A 24,324-nucleotide genomic window follows, 5' to 3' on the forward strand; every position below is an offset into this window, starting at 1 on the left:
AGGCAGCGGCTTAACCCACTGAGCCACCCAGGCGCCCCTCATTTTTTTTTTTTTTTTTTGAAGTAGGCTCTATGCCCAGTGTGGAGTCCAACCCAATGCTTGAACTCACAACCCTGAGATCAAGACCTGAGCTGAGATCAGGAGTTGGATACATAACAGGCTGGGCCACCCAGGCACCCCATGTGTCTTTCTTTTAAATGGTCTTTTCACAGCCCTCCTCCCTGATGTACCACTCTTGCTTGACTGGAATACAGCTCATCTAGAAAACCTGAAGGAAATGTTTCTTTGAAGCATCTGAGAAACCTTTGGAACTTCTATTTATTTTCTATGTAGGTGAAAAACAGATTTGGGGAGACTAACTGCATAAAACTTAGTATCAGAAAATATGTTTTCACAAGTGTTAAGTCATGTTTTCAGCTTCAGTAATAGTTGACTTTCCACTCACCTACCAGAGGGGATTCTAAATAAGGAAAATATCAAAACAATCCCAGACCTAAACCCCTTACATTCACGCTTTTATAGCATTAGCTCCACTGCTCACCGTATCCCCGTGTGGAGGCAAGTTAACTCAGACAGTGAAGTCTGCGTGCAAAGGTAGTAAGATGGCTGGGGATGGGCCTACACACTGCTGGGCATTGCTTTCATGTTTGATTGGCAATGCCAAGTGTCTCTTTGTTATGTTTAATAGTTAAGATTATTTAGCATATATTGATAATGGTATAGATTAACAATTTTAAAACATTTCAACAAAACAAAACTACAGTCGAAATTTTATCATCTTGTATGGAATTAATTCCTTTCTTGGGAGTCTCAGGACACTTTAGGCTGCAGCTCTCTAACATGGAGGAAATGCAGGTGGGGCTCCGCTGTGACTCAGGATAGGTAGGAGAGACGCTCTGATAAATCGGTCTGAGAAAAATGGCCTCTCCAGTGGAAAACGGATGCTGGTCTGCAGTGGCTGTAATTTTCAGTCTTATCCCTTCACACAGCCCATCCCTTGCAAAAGCATTTTATACCAGGAATAAAATGTTTAGTCCTTTAAATTTGATGAATACAGCAGTGAAGAAAAGAGATCATGTTTCCAAAGACAGCTAAACCACATGTAAAAAAAAAAAACAAGGAGAGTGTGCCAGACTGTCTTATGATCGGGTATTTATAGTAAAGCTATTAATGGAATGGTCACTACAGGGGAGCGGAGAGCCTAAATATAAATGAAAATTCTGATGTGCTAATCTTTGACAGTGAGAACTTCCATGCTCTCCTGAAGGATATACCAGAAGGTAAAAAGTCTTTGGTATGTGATCAAACCTATTCTATGCTAAAACAGAAATGTGCTTTTAAAACCACTGAGATATTACCTAATAAAATACATTATTTTTAACTACCAATATTCTGGTACAAGTTGTTTTTTGAGAGGACATATATTTCTATAACTTTGTTTTTAGTATTTACTGTTATTTTCAGTATAAAGATGTTCTTTGGGGTGGGTGCTACAATGACTGAGAAAAAACTCCTAAGCCAAGACTAAAATATTATTTTCATAGTCAAATGGCACTGACCTAATTTTTTATATGAAAGGTTGTTTTTCCTGAATAGGCTTGAAGTAAATGGCTGCTCCTGGAAACTTCTAATGTATGTTGAATTTGTGGCTGTTCAGAAAACTGTTTTAAATTTATGGGGAAAAAATTTAACGAATTTTTCCCTAAATTTTGCATTTTCTTTCCCAATCCTATCAATTTTGTAGGTTTCTGAATTTCATTTGTCATTTTAAGTATTTAAGTCTTTACACAACTGGAAAAATATTTTCAATTCATTCTGCCTTTAAATCTGTCAGCGTTCCACATGGATAATTCCACGAGTGATGAAGACACAGATGAGGACTTTGATACCCAGCTCATCATCCAGCAGAGTTTACAGGACATTCACAGGCCGAGGACTACACAGCAGGCATCGGCAGATGAGAGGTAACTGTATTTCATTGGCAATGTAGTGTGAGTATTCAATAGTGGAGACTTGTTGTTAGCACAGCTCTAGTGTTGTGATAAAAACAGGAGAGAAGGTCAAAACCCAAGGAACTGTCACTTAAATTATCTAGGAGACTTAATGTCTCACCAGCCAGACAGGGAAATTTGGAAATAAATCAGAATGTAATTGGGGAGTAAACAGTTGAAGGAGGTTAGCAGCAGCTCTGGCTGCAAATGTGAAGAAATGCACAAGGATAAGAAAGACTAGAGAACTCTAATGCATCTGGTGTTTGGAGATTCAAAGGGAATGCATAAATCCAACCAATACACATAGAAAATTATCCTCAGCCTCAGTGGGGAGGTGGGGTTAGGTCCAGTCATTATTCAAATCAAAAGGAGGAATTATGTAAACCTAGAAAAGACTAACCGTTTCTGAAGGGTGCGTATTCAGAGCTCTGAAGGGTGCGTATTCAGAGCTCTGCGATGACAGCACCAGGAAAAGACCTTCTGTGGTGTAAAAGGATCGCCCTGGCTGTGGACTGAGCACAGCCAGGCACACTTGCTCAGACTCTCTGGCTGACCTGCGGCCTAACCCCCCAGTAGTTACTATTATTTTTCAGGGGTGATAAACCCTGTTTGCTGGGGATGGTGACCTCTGTTTGCCGGCTGGACATAAAACTGGATGAATGTGTTTTAACTCCAAGAGATTTTATAATTAAATATAGGGATGTCGAAGTCACTAAAACTGTTGTGGTTGTCTTTAAGATTTTTATTTATTTGACAGAGATCACAAGTAGGCAGAGAGAGAGGAAGGGAAGCAGGTTCCCCGCTGAGCAGAGAGCCTGATGCGGGACTTGATCCCAGAACCCTGGGATCATGACCTGAGCCAAAGACAGAGGCCTCAACCCACTGAGCCACCCAGGCAACCCCCCCCTTTTTAAAGTAACAAACTCATGGACTGATCACTTCGTGCCACACTATTTTAAGCATTTCATAAATAGTGACTCATTTAAATTCTAATTCTTGTTACTGCTCTATGTGTTAAGTCCTATTATCCCCATGTAGAGATGAGGAGACAAGTTGAGTGTTGCCCAAGGTCCCAGCGCTAGAAAGTGAGAGAGGCAGGCAGTCTGGCTTCAGAGTTTGTGCTCTTTTACTGCACTATTCCTACATGTTTGTGTTACATTTAGGAATATTCTTTAAAGTCATCTTTCAATAAAGTTTTGTAAAGAAATTGGGCTTCTGGGACGCCTGGGTGGCTCAGTTGGTTAAGCAGCTGCCTTCGGCTCAGGTCATGATCCCAGCCAGGGTCCTGGGATCGAGTCCCATATCGGGCTCCTTGCTCGGCAGGGAGCCTGCTTCTCCCTCTGCCTCTGCCTGCCTCTCTGTCTGCCTGTGCTCGCTCGCTCTCTCTCCTTCTGTCTCTGACAAATAAATAAATAAAATCTTTAAAAAAAAAAAAAAGAGAGATTGGGCTTCTTAGATTATCTGTTCTATTAACCTTGTGATGAAAAATTTTTATGTTCAGTAATTCAGTCATGATTTTAGGTTGAAAGGCATAAGATTTTGATGACTGAAATGTTTCAGAAAAATTAAAATTAACTATAGTTTAAAATTTCAGTCATTAGACTTGCAAGAGCTATGTGGTAGGTAGGAAGGCTTGCTGACTTGGTCAGTCACTTCAAGGAATGAGGAAAGGCTACTTAAGACAGGTAGGATAATGCCGCGGCCCCCCTCACCGCCCCCACCCCCCACCACCAAGGAAGACAGTCACGGGAGAGCGGTTCCCCTGGAAGACGGGTCAAACTATATTTTGGCACTATTTCCATGCAGTGTCAGTAACTGCCTCATCGAAGAGTTCATCCTCGGCTAAAATCAGTTGCCCTTACCCTTTGTGTTTCTGTCAGATGCCTTTGCTTTTCCCTCACTTTGGGTCTTACATATATATTTGTTTTCTACGCAGCCTCCATTCCTTCTTGAGTGCTGACTACAAGAAGATAATTGAAACAATTGAGGCAGTTAAGTACTCTTCCTATTCTATCCTCTCCAACTCCTGGTACCATGTGAGGCTGACACCGGCGGCACTCCCCCGCCAAGCTCACGAAGCCCCGAAGCATGTTCTCCCAGATGCTCCACCCTGTGGGGCCCACCGCTGATTCTCCAGAGCCTGCGAGAAAATACCACAGCACAACTTAGCAAAGCGCTGCTGGGCTCCTGGGCGGACTGAGCTGTTTGTATATGACAGCCCAAGGGGGCGGCCACAGGCCACGGGGGATAGGGAACACTAGGCAGAAGGTCTTACTGCTTCTTAGTCTCCTGCCCTTCTAATGCGTCTCTCATCAGGCTGGGGCTGGAACTCTGTCGGCTTGGGCACTAACCTGGAGGGAGGAATTCAGAAGCAGCACGGGCTGCCTCAGGTGTTTGTGCCAAATGTGAATCTGTTCCCCTTTTGACTTGCTAATAGGTAAGGAAGATGCGTTGTCACACTTGACCAAGCACCATTCTGCTTTTGAGGAAGCGGACGGGACAGGCTGGCTTCCTCTGCACAGGGCCGCAGTGCAGTTAAATAAGAACATTTTGCAAATAACCCTGAAAGGTAAACTCCCATTATAACTCTTCCTGATGCTTCTGAGAAATATATGTAAACCTTATTTTGTATGTTCACCTGTGTAATGGTGTAATGGATTTATTTCAGCTTCAAAACCCAGCGTGTGGGAGCAAACCACCCACAATGGTGAAACGCCACTTTTCTTGGCTGTCAGCACTTGCCTCTTAGAAAATGCCCATTTTCTTCTTCTCAATGGCTGCAATCCGAATGCCAAGAATTCTGAAGGCATTTCTCCTCTTCTTACAGGTAAATTAATACCTTGTCTCCGGAAAACAGTCTGTAATTCTGAGTGTCCTCCATGCCCACAGGTTTCAAAGTCAAAAAAATTTTTTTTAGTTTTTATTTTAATTCCATTCAATATACAGTGTTATATTAGTTTCACCTGAACAATACAGTGATTCAACACCTCCATACATCACCCGGTGCTCATACAACAAGAGCCCTCCTTAATCCCCATCACCTGGGGATGCCCCCCCCCCCCCTACCCCCACCCCGTCACCATCTGTGTGTTCTCTATAGTGAAGAGTCCATTTCTTCATTTGCCTCTTTCTCTCTCCTTCCCCCCAACTTTGCTCGTTTTGTTTTTTAAATTCCATGTATGCATGAAATCATATGGTACTTGTCTTTTTGATTTCACTTAGCATAGTTCTCTCTAGTTCCTTCCATGTCCTTGCAAATGGAAGGGGAGCTTTTCATGCATGGTTGCAGGGCTGGCATTCTGGTCCCAGCTGACCAGACGTGGGTTCCTGACCCTCAGGAAGCTTTCTGTAGACTGGCCCACAGGGTGGCCCGAGGCAAACTCCATATGGATGAGCTGATCATTCTGCACAGTACCTTCACCAGTGAATTCAGGGTAAGAAACACAAGAGGTGAACCGAGTAGGAAGAGGCAGCTGATGTCAGATTGAATGCCAATGGCTGATTTTGCTCCCTCTTGAGTCTTCACTAAAATTATAGTAAAGAAATTGCTTTAAAGAGGTAAGATACAAAAGAGAGAGAACAGGAGAGGAGACAAGAGCAGCATAGTTTGTGAAAACCTGGAGGGCAGGTGGATGAATAGTCAGTGACAAGAAAGCCGAATCTTAACTTGCTCTTGGGGAAAGCGATACAGTTATATCAAAAGCCCCGGAAGTTGTTGGCAATAGTTACCTCCTGGAGCCCCGACGCAGGACGGGCAGCTAACCTAGCAGGACTGCTGGAACACTATTAAGGATCAAGCAGCCAGAGCTACAGATCCCTGCTTCACCTCACCTGAATTCTGGAGGTTTTTTCTCTGGGTGGTTTAAACAGAGGCTCTCTGGACTGGGAGGATACTTGGTAATGGTGGGGGCACCAGATTGAAACACTGGAGAAATTAAACACAGGCTGAGACCTCCCAGCCCTTTCTTTCACCAGGATTCTAGAAAGCTGGCAGCCAGAACTCTACCCTTCAAGAGGAGGCTTCTCTGGGGAATTTGATATACCCAAGAAGAAAGAAAGAAATTATAATTGAGGGCTCCCAGGCAGATCAACACACAGGAACACAGCCCAAGAGCCACTCCCAATGTTTAGGATTCCCAGTCAACGTTTTAGCCCCCAACTCTCCAATCACAAGCAGACTGATAAGGATTATCTGAGCAAAATCTTCGAGATAAGCAACTTGGAGGAGACAAGACTAGGGAAAGTAAAATGTAGGGGGAAATTATGATGAAGTTAGAGAAATTAGTGAAAGGTAATGGAATAATAGGACATTCCAAAAGAACAAAACAACAAAAATGCCCTTGAAAATTAAAAATGGGAGGAGAAGTATAAAACTAAAAACAAATGCTAGGAGATAAAATTTAGGAAAAGTTCCAGAAGATAAGAAATGAAAATAGGAAAGAAAAAGAGAGGAGCAACATGTGAATCTCAGAAATGCTAGAAAGAGAACAGACAAGATGGAGGTCCTATATCATCAATGAGTAAGTCGAGAAAATCATTTCCTTAAACAGAGGACATGAGTTTCCAGAATGAAAGTGCACACTAATGTCAGCTCAATAAGTTAAGAAAGACCCAAAGCCCTTGGCACTCTGTATTTCTAGTCCTGAAGCACTTTCCAGGGCATATTTATAAATGGTTATGAACAAAGTTCACAGATTCAACATCTGGCACCCAGCAAGCTTCCTCACACACAGTGGGTACCAATAACCAGCAATTGGATAGGGAGATGGATACATTTTTTTTTTTTTTTAAGCTTTATTTGAGAGAGAGGGAGAGAGCACACGTATGAGTGAGAGGAGCAGAGGGAGAGAGGGAAGTTCAAGCAGACTCCAAGCTGAACATGGATCAAGATGTGGGGCTTGATTCCCAGACCCTGAGATCACACCTGAGCAGAAACCAGGAGTCAGTCACTTAACTGTGCCACCCAGATGCCCTGGGAAATGGATACATTGTTTTAGAATCTTGAAGGACTAGAAGATTATCATCCAAATGTGAATGGTAACAGCATAAATGCAGAAAAGCCAGTTAGAAAAAAATTTTTTTAAATATTTTATTCATTTATTTGACAGAGAGAGTTCACAAGTAGGCAGAGATGCCGGCAGAGAGAAGGGGGAAGCAGGTTCCCCGCTGAGCAGAGAGCCTGATGCGGGACTCAATCCCAGGACCCTGAGACCATGACCTGACACAAAGGCAGAGGCTTAACCCCCTGGGCCACCCAGGTGCCCCTAGAAGATTTTAACAAAACATATGATTAAAAATAATTTCCTGGGGCACCTGGGTGGCTCAGGTCATGATCTCAGGGTCCTGGGATTGAGTCCTGCATCAGGCTCTCTGCTTAGCAGGGAGCCTGCTTCCTCCTCTCTCTCTTTCTGCCTGCGTCTCTGCCTACTTGTGATCTCTCTCTGTCAAATAAATAAATAAAATCTTTAAAAATAATAATAATAATAATAATTTCCTGGGGCATCTGGGTCACTCAGTGGGTAAGCAATGACTTGATTTCAGCTCAGGTCATGATCTTGGGGTCATGAGATTGAGCCCCAAGACAGGCTATGTGCTGAGCTCTGCCCCTCTGTTCATTTGCATGCTACCCCTCCCTAAAAAAAGTAAAAAAATAATTTCCTAATTATTGCTGGTTTTTTCACTTAAAGCACTTAAAAACATTTCTAGGACTGTATTGGGTACTTAAGATCCCATTTTCTTGAGGGAAGAAATGATAAATGAAAATCATGTATGTTTATGTTTATTAGTCACATGAGCAGGCAATAATTGTTCATGGCTTACAGAAAACCCCATAGATTATCGATGTAAAACACTATTAATATTATTGGATATAAGCCACATTTTACAATCTGTTTCCTAAACATGAAATGCTTGCATATGGGAGTAGGTGGAAGAGCTCCTTACAAAGCCTGAGCGACACTGGGCTAATAAGATACTCTGGCCATAATTTCCTGGTGAACGTGATGCCTATTTCACCTCTAATTTCCCAGCTGTCCTACACAACTCCTATGAGATGGCCGCCTTGCTCATCAGCTATGGGGCAGACGTGAATCTGCGTTGTACCAACGAGAGGACAGCTCTCCACGAAGCAGCCAAACTGGGCAGGCAGGACATAGTGAAGCTGATGTTGGTTTCAGGGGCACACCCTGACCCACAGAGCTCCTATGGATTCACTCCTCTCGCTCTTGCTGCCCAAAGTGGACACACTGAAATCATGGAAATGTTACTGCAGAAAGGCAAGATTTTCTATACGGTCAGCACACCCCCAAGGGGTAACATGATGCAAGTGTCGTCCTTTTCATGGAGAGCTTCAGCATAATAAAAGTTAACATTTTACTTAAGCCTAACATAAATATTTGATGAAAGCATGTGTTAATACTGGCTACTAAAAAGCCTAAAATAGAGATTGAATATCTGTCCTGTGATGTGAAGTAATTTCCGTAAGATTACTAGGATGCAGGTTACTCTTTTACATAATGTTCCCCAACCCTGCTGGGTTTTTTTGTTTAATTTTTTATGTGTTGTTCTTTTCTAGGGTCACAGACCCCACATCACCCTCTACATGTTGTCTCTACACGGGCAGTCCAGTGTGTTATCAGATGTTTCTGTTGTTAGGAATTGTTTCCTGGTGGCTTCTCTCTGGGTCCTAGTTCTCTCTCCAGTAATAACCACAACTGAGATAAGGGGAAGGCAACTTAGATTTATTGAGTACTTTCTAAGTATGAGCTGTTAAGCTACCTATGGTTCTTCATATGACCTTCCAAAGTCCTATGAAGTAGGCACTGTCCTCATTCTACACTTAAGGAACAGGACTAGGGATGATACCAGTTGGAGGACTTCCCTTTATATATACCTTCCCCTGCTGCCAATTCGAGATCCTAGTTAAACTGGCAGAGACCTTGACTCAGAAAACTTTGGCATTTGTTGTCTTTGAGGAGACCCCCATTGGCGAAGCAATGTAGGATTAAGAACTTTTTGCCAAAGATGCAAATCTTTACCAAGATTTAATAAAGTCCCAATATTAGATTTACCTTCTTTATTCTCCTTCCTGTTTGTGTCCAGAAGCCTTATTTCTTTCTTCAACAATATATGGTCCTGCTCTCCAATATTCTAGACTACAGGGGCTCTTTTTTTAAAGAACAACTTTCTGCTTTTTTAGACTTACCTGGAACTCTCCCATCATATAGGGGAAGCTGTTGTAGTTTTTGATCAGTGGCCATAAGACATTGTAAGTAAGACGTTTTAAACGAGCAATATCAGAGATGTCTAAAGTCATGAAAACACTGGATCCTTCATCTACACAAAAAGGAGCCATCTTTTGTGTAGATCACTGATTAAAATATAAAGAGGAGAGGCGCCAGATTTTAAGACCTTAACTCTTAAAAGAAACCAGCATCCGTTGACCTCAGTGAGGTATTTCCCTGAGGTAACTCCCTTATGAAGTAATTTGCACAAATCGACACAGCGAGGAAATGGCAGAGCCAAGATTGGAACCCACATCTGTCTCATGCTGAGTCCCAGTACTTTACCACCCTGCGTTACTAGGGTGGCAACATGGCACCACAAAAACGGGCCCTGGGTCTGTCCCATCTGCTTGTGAATCCCGACTACCTTGCTTACCAGCTGTGCATCTTTGAAGAAGTCACTTAACCTCCATGAACCTCAGTTTTTTCATCTTTAAAGTGGAAATACTGGCATCTCCTTATTAGGGTTGATGTGAAGTTTAGAAATGATGCACATAAAGGAACCTGTCCATAGTCAACACTCTTTCCATGGAGGCTTATTAGACCTTTCTTTGTGCATTCTAGGAATGGGGTTCTTGGCAGCTACCATGTTCTGATGACTGTGGAGTCTCTTCTAATTTAAAACCACATCCTCTGTGAATGTCCCCAGGAGGATTCTCCCCTTGCTCTTTGTCCATTCAAAGACTACTCTTTCTTCAAAACCCATTTTACTGAGAGGCCTTCTGCAACTGGAACATCTTTCTCCTTCCTTCACCATCCAATTCCCCCTCAAAGTCTGGAACTAAGAACTTTTAGAGGACATTTTGCCTGCTTGTACTCTTACCATCCACACCATCACATGACATTCAGCGTCCTATGGGCACCACAATGTATCCTTTTAACTCTTAAGTCCCCAACTTCAACTACAAACAACTATGGTGTGTCTTTCTATGAACATCCCACCACAGAACAAATGTCATTTTCCACCATGACATCAACAGATGGCCTGGTGCTACAATCCAACAGGGTTGGGGTACCACCCTATATATATGGGGTAAGTGGGCTTTTATGGGCAGGTCTGGAAATAAAATCACCCTTTATAAAATTAATTCTCCTGGAATTTTCAAGTTCCAAATAAACACCTTATAAAATTCCTCTGAAAGCCAACCTACTCATAAGTCAGAGACTGTTTGTACCACTTCTTCCTTCCCCAGGTACATTATAAACTGGCTAAGAGCAGGAGGTACATTTTTATTTCTTTGATTCATAGTGCTTTGCTAAAGTGGCTCCTTTCTAACTACTTTCTGGCTGTGCTGATATATTCAGAATGCATAAGCAATACATTGGAAAAAGACTTTTTGCACAACAAGACTCTTTTTCCTTTTAGGAGCTAACGCTCTTGGGCAGGCCTCGGAATCTTCTTCCATCTTACTTGAAGCTGCTAGTGGAGGAAATCCAGACTCGGTGACTCTTCTACTAGAGCATGGAGCTGATGCCAACATCCCTAAGAATTCAGGCCACCTGCCCATTCATGTGGCAGCTGACAGAGGCCATTTGTTGTAAGTTCAATTATGTTACTGCCGATAGAAATAGTAAGAACTATGGGGGGAGGGAGGTTCTGGAGAAGCTTCTGGGAACTTTGTATTACTTAATCTCTGATCCTGTAATTCCAACATCCCTTCTAAAGGTAGGAAACTCTTAATCAATGAGAAAGTGGTAAAGACAGGTATCCTCTAGCCACAAAAGGGACATAAAACTACTTTATTATCAGGTCTTTATATGGGGAACCCCAGGTTTCAGTGACTAGAGTAATTCTGAGTTTTATATAAAGACAGTAGTTTCATTTAACTTTATTAAGTTTCTGAGCTTTTGGCTGCAGGAATTATGCACTTTTTGGCTGGGGGGTCCTAATGTCACCTGATACTAATACCATCCGGTACTGGTATAAAACCATTGTAAACAGGTTAATGCTGCATCTTAGCAAAACAATTTTTTAAATGCACTTTGAAACTCTTTCTCAGAGTCCTAAAGATTTTGGTTCCAGTGACGGATCTTGCCGCCATTAAACAGAGTGGCATCAGTCCCGTGCACTGTGCAGCAGCAGGAGCCCACCCCGAATGCCTGGAACTCCTCATCCAGGAGGGATTTGATGTAAATTTCATGCTGGATCAGAGAATTCGCAAACACTATGATGACCACAGGAAGTCAGCTTTATATTTTGCTGTATCAAATGGTGACCTCTCTTCAGTTAAGCTGCTTCTGAGTGCTGGAGCTCTGCCTAATCAAGACCCAGTTAACTGCCTCCAGATAGCCCTGCGGATGGGCAACTATGAGCTGATAAGTCTGCTGCTCCGGCATGGGGCCAATGTCAATTATTTCTGCAAAGTCAACCCTTTACATTTCCCATCAGCACTGCAGTACACGCTGAAAGATGAAGTCATGCTCAGGATGCTACTGAATTATGGGTATGACACAGAGCGATGCTTTGATTGTCCTCATGGAGACAAAGTTCATCCTTGCTATACTTTTGAAGGCTGGACATCTACAGTTATCAAAGATACTATGGTAAGTGCACAACTTATATAGTCACTATTGGTGGCCCTGAACTACAGCAACAGATAAGGCTCTATCTGTTCTCTCCAGAAGCTCATAGTTGAAAAGATTTCCATATGATAAATACATGTAAAGGGGATATGATAGTAGATGTAAAAGGTACAGAAACCATTCAGAGGGAAAAGTGATTTAACTTTACCTGGGGGAATTTCATAAATGAAGTAGCATAGCATCTGAGTAATGTTTTAAAGAATGAATGCAGTCTAATAAACTAATTACACTTTTTTTTTTGAAGTGGTGAGCAACCTAGCTAAAATGTTCCTGGGGTATGAAATCCAAACCCCTCTGTTCTTCGCTCTCTCTTTTGGCTCTAAAATTTGATTATATAGGTCTCTTTGATCACCTTTTTTTTAAAAAAATATTTATTTATTTGGGAGAGAGAGCACAAGTAGGGGGAGGGGCAGAGAGAGAAGCAGATTCCCCACTGAGCTGGGAGACAGACATGGGGCTCAGTCCCAGGGCCCTGAGATCACAACATGAGCCAAAAGCTGATGCTTAACTGACTGAGCCACCTAGGCACCCCTCTCATTGTGGGTTTGATTTGTATTTCCCTGATGCTGAGTGATGTTGAGCATTTTTTCATGTGTCTGTTGGCCAAATGGATGTTGTCTTTGGAGAAATGTCTGTCCATGTCTTCTGCCCATTTCTTGCTTAGATTATTTGTTTTTAGGGTGTTGAGTTTGATCAGTTCTTTATAGATTTTGGATATTAGCCCTTTATCTGATAAGACATTTGTAAATTTCTTCTTCTGTTCTGTAGGTTTTTTTGGTTTTGTCAACTGTTTACTTTGCTGTGAAAAAGCTTATTATCTTGATGAAGTTCAAATTGGTTCATTTTTGCCTTTCTTTCCCTTGCCATTAGACATGTGTCTGGCAAGAACTTGCTGTGGCCAAGTTCACAGAGGTTGCTACCTATGTTCTGTAGGATTTTGATGGCTTCCTTCTTAGATTTAGGTCTTTCATCCATTTGAGTGTATTTTTGTGGTCCAGTTTCATTCTTCTGCATGTGGCTGTCCAATTTTCCCAACACCATTTGTCGAAGAGACTGTCTTTTTTTTCCATTGGATATTCTTTCCTGCTTTGCCAAAGATTAGCTGACCATTTCTGGTTTCTCTATTCTGTTCCATTGATCTCTGTGTCTATTTTTGTGCCAGTACCATTCTGTCTTGATGATTATAGTTTTGTAATAGAGCCTGAAGTCTGGAATTGTAATGCCACCAACTTTAGTTGTCTTTTTCTACATTCCTTTTGCTATTTCCTTTTCTGGTTCCATATAAATTTTAGGATTATTTGTTCCAGCTCTGTCAAAAAAGTTGATGGTTTTTTTTTTTTTTAAAGATTTTATCTATTTGACAGAGAGAGATCACAAGCAGGCAGAGAGGCAGAGAGAGAGAGGCGGAAGCAGGCTCCCCACAGAGCGGAGAGCCCCATGCGGGGCTCGATCCCAGGACCCTGGGATCATGACCTGAGCCGAAGGCTGAGGCTTTAACCCACTGAGCTACCCAGGCGCCCCAAGTTGATGGTATTTTGATAGGGATTGCTTTGAATATATATATTGCTCTAGGTAGCATAGATCTTTTAACAGATATTTGTTCTTCTAAGCCCTGAGCATGGAATGTTTTTCCATTTCCTTGTGTATTCCTGGGTTTCTTCCATGAGTATTCTATAGTTTTCTGAGCACAGATCCTTTGCCTCTTTGGTTAGGTTTATTCCTAGGTATCTTATCATTTTGGTGTGATTATAAATGGTATTGACTCCTTAATTTCTCTTTCTTCTGTCTCACTGTTAGTATACAGGAATGCAACTGATTTCTGTGCATTGATTTTTTATATCCTGCCACTATGCTAAATTCCTGTATGAGTTCTAGGAATTTGGGATGCAGTCTTTTAGGTTTTCCACATAGAGTATCATATCATCTGCAAAGAGTGACAGTTTGACTTCTTCTTTGCCAATTCAGATGCCTTTTGTTTCTTCTTGTCAGATTGCTGAGGCTAGGACTTCTAATACGACATTGAACAACAGTGGTGACAGTGGACATCCCTGCCATGTTCCTGACCTTTGGGAGAAAGCTTTGTTTTTTTCCTCTGAGAATGATATTCACTGTGGGCTTTTCGTAGATGGCTTTTATGATATTGAGTTATGTTCCCTCTATCCCTGCATTGTGAAGAGTTTTAGTCAAGAAAGGATGTTGTGCTTTGTCAAATGCTTTTTCTGCATCTATTGAGATATCTGATTCTTGTGCTTGCTTTTACTAATGTAGTGTGTCACATTGATTTGCAGATGTTGAACCACCCTTGCAGCCCAGGAATAAATCCTACTTGGTTGTAGTGAATAATCCTTTTAATGAATTGTTGGATCCTATTGGCTAGTATCTTGGTGAGAATTTTTGCATCCATGTTCATCAGGGATATTGGTCTGTAATTCTCCTTTGTGGTGGGGTCTTTGTCTGGTTTTGAGATCAAGGTAATACCGCTGTCATAGGAAGAGTTAGGATGTTTTCCTTCCATTTTTTTTTTTTAATCAGCTTCAGGAGAATAGGTATTAATTCTTATTTAATTTTTGGTAGAATTCCCCCCTGGGAAGCCATCTGCCCTGGGCTCTTGTTTGTTGGGAGGTTTTTGATTACTGCTTCAATTTCCTTGCTTGGTATGGGTCTTTTTTGGGGTTTTCTATTTCTTCCTGTTTCAGTTTTGGTAGCTTATATGTCTCTAGGAATGCATTGATTTTTTTCCAGATTGCCTAATTTGATGGCATAAAATTGCTCATAATATGTTCTTATCATTATATTTCTTCAGTGTTGGATGTGATCTCTCCTCTTTCATTTATGATTCTATTTATTTGGGGTATCTCCTCTTTTCTTTTTGGTAACTCTGTCCAGAGGTTTGTCAACCTTACTAATTCTTCAAGGAACCAGCTCCTAGTTTTGTTGATCTGCTCTACTATTCTTTTGGTTTCTATTTCACTGATTTCTGCTCTAATCTTTTTTTTTTTAAGATTTTATTTATTTATTTGACAGAGATCACAAGTAGGCAGAGAGGCAGGTGGAGGCAGGGGGGAGTAGTCAGGCTCTCTGTCAAGCAGAGAGCCCAATGCAGGGCTCAATCCCAGGACCCTGGGATGGTGACCCGAGCTGAAGACAGGAAGAAATAGAAAACCCCAAAAAAGACCCATACCAAGCAAGGAATAAGAATAAGCAGAGACCCCAATGAGCCACGCAGGTACCCCGATTTCTGCTCTAATCTTTATGAATTATCTTCTCCTGCTGGGTTTAGGCTTTATATGCTGTTCTATGTCCAGTTCCTTTAGGTGTAGGATTAGTTTATATATTAGAGAACTTTCTTTTTTTCTTTTAAGATTTTATGTATTTATTTGATAGAAAGAGACACAGTGAGAGAGGGAACAAATGCAGGGAGAGTAGGAGAGGAGAAGCAGGCTTCCTGCCAAACAGGGAGCCGATGTGGGGCTCGATCCCAGGACCCTGGGATCATGACCTGAGCCAAAGGCAGATGCTCAACAACTGAGCCACCCAGGTGCTGCATCCTTTCTTGTTTCTTGAGAAAGGCTTGTATTGCTATATACTTCTCTCTTAGGACCACCTTTGCTGCATTCCAAAGGTTCTGAACAGTTGTTTGCATTTTCATTCGTTTCCATCGATTTTTTTTTAATTCTTAATTTCCTGGTTGACCCATCCATTCTTTAGTAGTATGCTCTTTAGTCTCTATGTATTTGAATACTTTTTTTTACTTTTTTTTTTTTAACTTAGTTTTCAGAGAGAGAGAGAGCATGCATGCATAAGTGCACAAGCAGGGGGAATGGCAGGCAGGGGGAAAAGCAGGCTTCTCACTGAGCAAGGAATCATGACCTGAGCCTACGGCAGATGCTTAACCGACTGAACCACTCAGGCATCCCTGTATTTGAGCTCTTTCCAAATTCTTTTTTTTTTTATAATTTTTTTAAATTTTTATAAACATATAATATATTTTTATCCCCAGGGGTACAGGTCTGTGAATCGCCAGGTTTACATACTTCACAGCACTCACCTTAGCACATACCCTCCCCAATGTCCATAACCCCATCCCCCTCTCCCAACCCCCTGCTCCCTCTAGCAACCCTCAGTTTGTTTTGTGAGATTAAGAGTCACTTATGGTTTGTCTCCCTCCCAATCCCATCTTGTTTCATTTATTCTTCTCCTTCCCCCTTAACCCTCCATGTTGCATCTCCACTTCCTCATATCAGGGAGATCATATGATAGTTGTCTTTCTCTGATTGACTTATTTCGCTAAGCATGATACCCTCTAGTTCCATCCACGGTGTCGCAAATGGCAAGATTTCATTTCTTTTGATGGCTGTATAGTATTCCATTATGTATATATACCACATCTTCTTTATCCATTCATCTGTTGATGGACATCTAAGTTCTTTCCATAATTTGGCTATTGTAGACATTGCTGCTATAAACATTCGGGTGCACGTGCCCCTTCAGATCACTATGTTTGTATTTTTAGGGTAAATACCCAGTAGTGCAATTGCTGGGTCATAGGGTAGCTCTATTTTCAACATTTTGAGGAACCTCCATGCTGTTTTCCAGAGTGGTTGCACCAGCTTACATTCCCACCAACAGTGTAGGAGGGTTCCCCTTTCTCCGCATCCTCGCCAGCATCTGTCATTTCCTGACTTGTTAATTTTAGCCATTCTGACTGGTGTGAGGTGATATCTCATTGTGGTCTTGATTTGTATTTCCCTAATGCCCAGTGATATGGAGCACTTTTTCATGTGTCTGTTGGCCATCTGGATGTCTTCTTTGCAGAAATGTCTGTTCATGTCCTCTGCCCATTTCTTGATTGGATTATTTGTTCTTTGGGTGTTGAGTTTGCTAAGTTCTTTATAGATTCTGGACACTAGCCCTTTATCTGATATGTCGTTTGCAAATATCTTCTCCCATTCTGTCAGTTGTCTTTTGGTTTTGTTAACTGTTTCCTTTGCTGTGCAAAAGCTTTTGATTCTTGATAAAATCCCAATAGTTCATTTTTGCCCTTGCTTCCCTTGCCTTTGTCCATGTTCCTAGGAAAAGGCTGCTGCGGCTGTGGTCGAAGAGGTTGGGGCCTGTGTTCTCCTCAAGGATTTTGATGGATTCCCTTCTCACATGGAGGTCCTTCATCCATTTTGAGTCTATTTTAGTGTGTGGTGTAAGGAAATTGTCCAATTTCATTTTTCTGCATGTGGCTGTCCAATTTTCCCAACATCATTTATTTCCATTGGACATTCTTTCCTGCTTTGTCAAAGATTAATTGACCATAGAGTTGAGGGTCTATTTCTGGGCTCTCTATTCTGTTCCATTGATCTATGTGACTGTTTTTATGCCAGTACCATGCTGTCTTGATGATGACAGCTTTGTAATAGAGCTTGAAGTCCGGAGTTGTGATGCCACCAACTTTGGCTTTCTTTTTCAATATTCCTTTGGCTATTCGAGGTCTTTTCTGGTTCCATATAAATTTTAGGATTATTTGTTCCATTTCTTTGAAAAAGATGGATGGTACTTTGATAGGAATTGTATTAAATGTGTAGATTGCTTTACGTAGCATAGACATTTTCACAATATTTATTCTTCCAATCCAGGAGCATGGAACATTTTTCCATTTCTTTGTGTCTTCCTCAATTTCTTTCATGAGTACTTTATAGTTTTTTGAGTATAGATTCTTTGCCTCTTTGGCTAGGTTTATTCCTAGGTATCTTATGGTTTTGGGTGCAATTTGTAAATGGGATTGATTCCTGAATTTCTCTTTCTTCTGTCCTGTTGTTGGTGTACAGAAATGCAACTGATTTCTGTGCATTGATTTTATATCCTGACACTTTACTGGAGTTCTTTCCAAATTCTTTCTTGTGACTGAGTTCCAGTTCCAAAGCACTGTGGTCCAAAAATATGCAGGAAATAATCCCAATCTTTTGGTACTAGTTGAGACCTGATTTGTGACCCAGTATGTGATCTATTCTGGAGAATGTTCCATGTGCCCTCAAGAAGAATATGTATTCTGTTGCTTTAGGATGGAATGTTCGAAATATATCTGTGAAGTCCATCTGGTCCTGTGTGTCATTCAAAGTTCTCGTTTCCTTGTTCATGATGATCTGCTTCGAGATCTGTTCACTGCAGTGAGTGAGGTGTTTAAGTCCCCTGATATTACTGTATTATCAATGTGTTTAATTTTGTTATTAATTGGTTTATATAATTGGCTGCTCTCATGTTAGAAGCATAAATATTTACAACTGTCAGATCTTGTTTGACAGACCCTTTAATTATGATATAGTGTCCTTCCTCATCTCTTACTACAGTTTAAAGGTTTAAAACCTAATTTGTCTGATAAAAGGATTGCTACCCCAGGTTTCTTTTGATGTCCATTAGCATGATCAATGGTTTTCCATGCCCTCATTTTCAATCTGGAGGTGTCTTTGGGTCTAAAATGAGTCTCCTGCAGACAGCAGATCATGGGTCTTGCTTTTTTATCCAATCTGATACCCTGTTTCTTTTGATTGGGGGCATTTAGCCCATTTATATTTGGGGTAACTATTGAAAGATGAATGTAGTGCTGTTGTATTACTCATAAAGTCTCTGTTTCTGTATCTTGTCCTTGTTCCCTTCTGGTCTATGTTACTTTTGGGCTCTCTTTTCACTTAAAGGATCCTGTTTAATATTCCTTGCAGGGCAAGTTGAGTGATCACAAATTCTTTTAGTTTCTGTTTGTCCTGGAAGCTTTTTATCTCTCCTATTTTGAATGACATCTAGTCTGATCAAGTATTCTTGGCTGCATATCTTTCTCCTTTATCACCCTGAATATATCATGTCAGTCCTTTCTGGCCTGCCAAGTCTGTGGCTAGGTTTGCTGTCAGTCTAATGTTTGTAGCCTTGTAGGTTACAGGCCTCTTGTTCTGAGCTGCTTTCAGGATTTTCTCCTTATCTCTGAGATTTGCAAGTTTCACCCTTATATTTCGGGGTTTTGACCAATTTCTACTGATTTTGAGGGGTGTGTTCTCTGTGCGTCCCGGACTTGAATGCCTGTTTCCTTCCCCAGATTAGGAAAGTTCTCTGCTATAATTTGCAACAGTATACCTTCTGTACCCTTCCCCACTTCTTCAAGAATCCCAATTATTTTAATATTGTTTTGCTTTATGGTATCACTTATCTCTCAAATTCTCCCCCTTGTGATCCAGTAGTTATCTTTTTCTCAGCTTCTTTATTCTCCATCATTTTGTCCTCTAGATCACTAATTCTCTCTTCTGTCTCATTTATCCTAGCAGTTAGAGCCTCCATTTTTTATTGCATCTTTTTAATAGCATTTTCATGACGACATGATTAGATTTTAGTTATTTCTCCAAAAAGGGATTCTCTGGTGTTTTCTATGCTTTTTTTCAAGCCCAGGTAGTATTCTTATAGTCATTTTTCTCAACTCTAGTTCCAACATCTTACTTCTGTCCATACTGATTAGGATCCTGACAGTCAGTACTGCCTCTTGTTCTTTTTTTTTTTTTTTTTCTGAGGTGAGTTTTTCTGTCTTGTCATTCTTGCAGAAAGTGGTCACTTTTCTATTTGTAGAGTTGCTGTTGTTCTTTTCTTAGATCTCTGGTTGAGTTCACAGGTGTTCAGAATTATTTGATAGTTGTCTAATTGAATTCTTGGGACCAGTCAAAACTAAGGTCCCCTACTCCTCCATCTTGGACTCAACCACCTCCTTCTTGAGACATTTTCCTCCTGGCTTTCATCACACCAGTCTCCTATTTCCCCCCACCAGGTCACTTCTATTTCCCCCAACTAGAGCACACCCCAGCCTTTCAGAAAAGCTGCCATTTTTCAGGTTTCAAGTGTTATCTCCTCAAAGAGGCCCTTCCTCTCCTGTCCACCTTATCTAAGGTAGTTGTCATCCATGATCTTATTATGCTGCCCATTTCTTTTATAGCACTTACCACTTTCTGAAATTATCTTTTTAACATTTTTTGATTATGTGTCTCCTCCACAAATACATCAGTGTAAGCTCCTGCTCACCACTTTCCTCACCATAGAGATCTGTGCTTAGTACATAGTAGATGCACTAGAAGTACCTGAGTTCATATTACAATCAAAACAAAATTAAAACAGTGAAATGGAGAAAGCACTTTGAATGAATTCTGAAAAGTGAAAGGTAACATATGTTTTTACATTGTATATTGCTTTTAGGTTATAATTAATGTAGGATATGGCATTTAGGTATATATCATATTGATTATTTTCCGACTTTTTATTTTGTATTATTTGACTTCTTACATGGGCACCTTGCCAGAAGTGTATAAATTACCTACAGAGAGAAACTATCTGAACCTTCAGGCATGAGGAGTAGGTGATGAATGAGAGAAAACCCAAAATGAGAGTGGCTTTAATAAGATGGCTCATTCCCTGCTCATATAAGTAAAGGCCAGAGATCAACAGCCTCCTAACTGGAAAGCTCCATGATCAGAAGAGAAGCTTGCATCCACACCCCAGCCAGCCAGGAGGCAGGCAGGAAGCAGCAACACACACCTTACTCTTCTTTAAGTGCATTCTGGGGGTTGCTCACACTTTCACTCTCATCTCACTGGCTAGAATTTCGGTGGCCATGGCTAGGTACAAGGAAGCTGGAAAGATAATCTTTATTCCAGATAGCCATGAGGCCAACCAAAACGAACAACAGGTATTAGTTAACTATCTCTTTCACACCCTGGTTACATCTTACATAGGTCAGAAGATATAGTAGTAAATATTTTTCCAACTCTTAGAGCTAAGAAATAATTTCCTTGGGGCGCCTGGGTGGCTCAGTCAGTTAAGCAGCCAACTCTTGATTTTAGCTAAGGTCATGATCCAAGATCAGGTCCTGGGATCAAGCCCCACATCAAACTCTGTGCTCAGTGGGGATTCTGCTTAAGGATTCCCTCTCTCTTCCCCTCTGCCTCTCCCACCCCCAGGGTAAATCTTAAGAAATAATTTCCTTGTTCAATGCCTTAGTTTATAAATGAGGGACTTGAGACCTCAGTTCCTGTGAGTTTAGTGCTCTAAACACCATTGATACTTAAGTTTTTCATTTACTTTCATAGCTCCAATTTTCTTCCTCAGTTTTGTGAAGTAATAACATTGTCATGGCTGCAACATCTCTCTGGGAAGGTTGTTCGAGTGATGCTTGACTATGTTGATCAAGTTCGAATCTGTTCAAAGTTGAAAGCTGTGCTCCAAAAACAGGGGCTCTGGTCAGAAATCCATTTTATCTTGAGTAAGTATCCTTCTTTCTTATAGAAGATTCTTACCAAAAATACTACTTGGTATTTACATTCTTATTTGCTTTGTAGAACATTCTTTTCTACAAGAGCTTAAAAGCTTTCCCTAAACCAAGGAAAATACTATTCCTATCTACAAAGTTACTATTTGTAACTTAATTTGTACTTATTACCATTCCCCAGTAGATAAACTCTGTTAGGTAATCACGTATTATATGGTAGGTGACACCTTTCCCCTAATCGTATAGAACATTGTAGATATGTAGATACAACTTAGAAGCTAAGAGATGGCAATGAAAACTGGGATGAGAAAAAGTAAAATCAAAGCCTGAAGAGAATATCAAATCACCCTTCAGAGCACATTCTTTCACAGTAGCACATCAGTCAAGAGGAATTTCTTTTTATCTAGTGTCCCCACAGGGTGGTAATTTTTAGTTCTTAGCCTGACCCTGAGGGCCAGGGCAAGGCCAGGGGTGGGGAGTGGTTAATACATGTAGATTTAAGGACTTCAGGTCCATAGCCAATGCCAGTCTTTGGACTCTTAGCTTGGCGTGGTTCTGAAATCACGTCTACAGGAAGGACTGCAAGGAGAAGGACTGTTTCCCTATTAACTTTTCCATTTAGACACCATAAATGTAAATTGGGGTGGCTTACGTTTAACACACATTTGCTGACTAAACCTTAAGATCACTAAAAAAACAAAGCAATTCTTTTTCCTTCAGATAATGTGTGTTTCTCTCATTTTAGCAAACCCACGGCCCCTCAGACATCTGTGCCGCCTGAAGATCCGACAGTGTATGGGGCGCTTACGCCTGCGCTGCCCGGTCTTCATGTCCTTCCTTCCGTTACCAAACCGTCTCAAAGCATATGTCCTTTACAAAGAATATGACCTTTATGGACAAGGGATTTTCACAGGAACCTGGTAGTCAAACCATTCTGGATGGAAAGGTATAATTCCATAAGCTGTCTAAAGTTTGACTTGTTACATATGATTCATGATTTCTCACTTTACCTAGCAACTAAAATCTCAATGCAGTTTACATTCTTTATTAATATTGATATTACTATTCTTTCTTAATATCCTTAACACTGCTTCTCAGGGAGCCTGAGTGGCTTAGTCAGTTAAGTGTCCGACTCTTGATCCCAGCTCAGGTCTTGATCTCAGGATCATGAGTTCAAGTCCCAACAAGGGACTTGAGTTGCTTCTCAAGAGCATTCTGAAAGGCAGTTTACAAAAAAAAAAAAAAAAAAAAAAACTCCCCCCAAATAAATTAAAAAACCAAACCCAAGCCTTAAAACTTCAATTAGCAGAAACAGATCAGTTCCCATTCTGTATTCATTTTACATTAAATGTATTAGCTACATTTCTACAGGTCCACACAATAGATGCCACCCCTAATAATTCAAGGTAACAAATTCTTTTTATAGAGAAGTACATATATAAAGTATCTTAGTAATTACACTGGATAAAATACTGACCCGAGTACTTGACCTACAAGTTAGCTGTTCTTGTGCAAAAGTCCCAAGGCCAGCTGAGTGTCTGTTTACTTGCAGAGGCCTGCACCAAAGTGGAGTGTTTTCAGCTAACTTTCAATTGCAATGCCATCATTAATGGAAAACTTGCGGTCCTTCTTTACACAAAACCCTGGCCAAGGGTTACCATCTATTGGCTAATGTTATCACTGGAACAGAAATTAAGTGCTTTCAAGTGGCTTATGATTCTGTACTGAACCTAGTGCAGTCTTTAACACCCAAGAAGGGGTCACTAATAGAAGCAGTTATATTTACTTATTTTAATAATGCCTTATAGTTAACATACACTGTAATACTGCAGGTGTGCAATATAGGGATTCAACAATTCTACACATCATTCAGTGCTCATCATAAGTGTACTCTTTAATCCCCGTCACCTACTTAACCCATCTCTCCACCAGTTTGCAATCCCAACAATGCACAAGTGTTCCTTGTCCTCCACATCCTCACCAACACTTGAGTTTTTTGATTCTAGCCATTGTGACAGCTGTGAGGAATATCAATATAGTTTTGATTTGCATTTCCCTGATAAACGATGTTGAGCATCTTTTCATGTGTCTGTTGGCCACCTGTATGTCTTCTTTTGAGAAATGTCTGTTTGTGTCTCCGGCCCATTGTTTAATTGGATTATTTGTTTCCTCGGTGTTAAGTTGTATCAGTTCTTTATCCATTTTGATACTAACCCTTTATTAGATGTGTCATTCTCAAATATCTCCTCCCATTCAGTAGGCCGCCTTTTAGCTTTTGATAATTGTTCCCTTTTTAGGGAACAAAATAAAAAGAGGCTGTACCTCTCTTTATTTTGATGTAGTCCCAATAGTTTATTTTTTTGCTTTTGTTTCCCTTGCCTCAGGAGACTTACCTAGAAAAATGTTGCTATAGTTGATGTAAGAGACTACTACGTGTGCTCTTTTAGGATTTGTATAGTTTCAGATCTCACATTTAGGTTCTTAATCCATTTTATTTTTGCATATCGTGTAACAAAGTGATTCTCAGCACCACTTCCAGAAAGAGACTATCTCTTCCCCATTGTATATTCTTGCCCCTTTTGCCAAAGATTAATTGACCATTTAATTGTGGGTTTATTTCTGGGTTTTCTATTCTGTTCCCTTGAGCTAAGTGTCTATTTTTATGCCAGTACTATACCATTTTGATTACTACAGCTTTGTAATGTAACTTGAAGCCTGAAATTGTGATACTTCCAATTTTTTTCTTTTTCAAGATTGCTTTGGCTATTTAGGGTCTTTTGTGGTTCCACACAAATTTTAGGATTGATTGTTCTAGTTCCATGAAAAATGCCCTATTTTGATAGGGATTGCATTAAATCTGTAGACTGCTTTGGAAGAATATAGACATTTTAACAATATTCGTTTTTCCAATCCATGAGCATGGATGTCTTTCCATTTGTTTGTATCATCTTCAATTTCTTTCATCAATGTTTTATAGTTTTCAGAGTACAGGTCTTTCACCTCTTTGGTTAAGTTCATTCCTAGATATTTTGTTATTTTTGGTGCAAATGTAAGTGGAAGTGTTTTTTTAAAGTTTTTATTTAAATTCCAGGGGTTAACATAGTGTAATATTAGTCCCAGCTGTACAAAATAGTGATTCAGCCCTTTCATACATCACCTGGTACTCATCACAAGTGCCCCTCTTTCA

The 24,324-nt window shown here is 40.6% G+C and overlaps 1 protein-coding gene across 3 annotated transcripts; it reads left to right on the plus strand.

Moving 5' to 3' along the window:
* Positions 1-107: 107 nt before the first annotated feature.
* ASB14 (ankyrin repeat and SOCS box containing 14) lies at positions 108-23,245 on the plus strand. Of its 3 annotated transcripts, XM_045078665.1 has the most exons (10): positions 109-1,294; positions 1,835-1,964; positions 3,928-3,983; positions 4,429-4,560; positions 4,660-4,818; positions 8,021-8,283; positions 10,661-10,812; positions 11,275-11,818; positions 20,978-21,131; positions 21,883-23,245. In XM_045078665.1, the coding sequence occupies exons 2-10, from the start codon at positions 1,843-1,845 to the stop codon at positions 22,059-22,061; spliced, it is 1,761 nt and encodes a 586-aa protein (XP_044934600.1). In that variant the 5' UTR covers positions 109-1,294; positions 1,835-1,842; the 3' UTR covers positions 22,062-23,245. The 3 variants fall into 3 exon arrangements, with proteins under 3 accessions (XP_044934594.1, XP_044934600.1, XP_012908616.2); XM_045078659.1 differs by lacking the exon at positions 8,021-8,283 and having other exon boundaries at positions 108-1,280; positions 10,641-10,812; XM_013053162.2 differs by lacking the exon at positions 8,021-8,283 and having other exon boundaries at positions 10,641-10,812.
* Positions 23,246-24,324: the final 1,079 nt, after the last annotated feature.

This window comes from Mustela putorius, unplaced genomic scaffold, assembly GCF_011764305.1.
Source record: "Mustela putorius furo isolate JIRA1106 unplaced genomic scaffold, ASM1176430v1.1 tig00000095_pilon_pilon_pilon, whole genome shotgun sequence".
Taxonomy (NCBI): domain Eukaryota; kingdom Metazoa; phylum Chordata; class Mammalia; order Carnivora; family Mustelidae; genus Mustela; species Mustela putorius.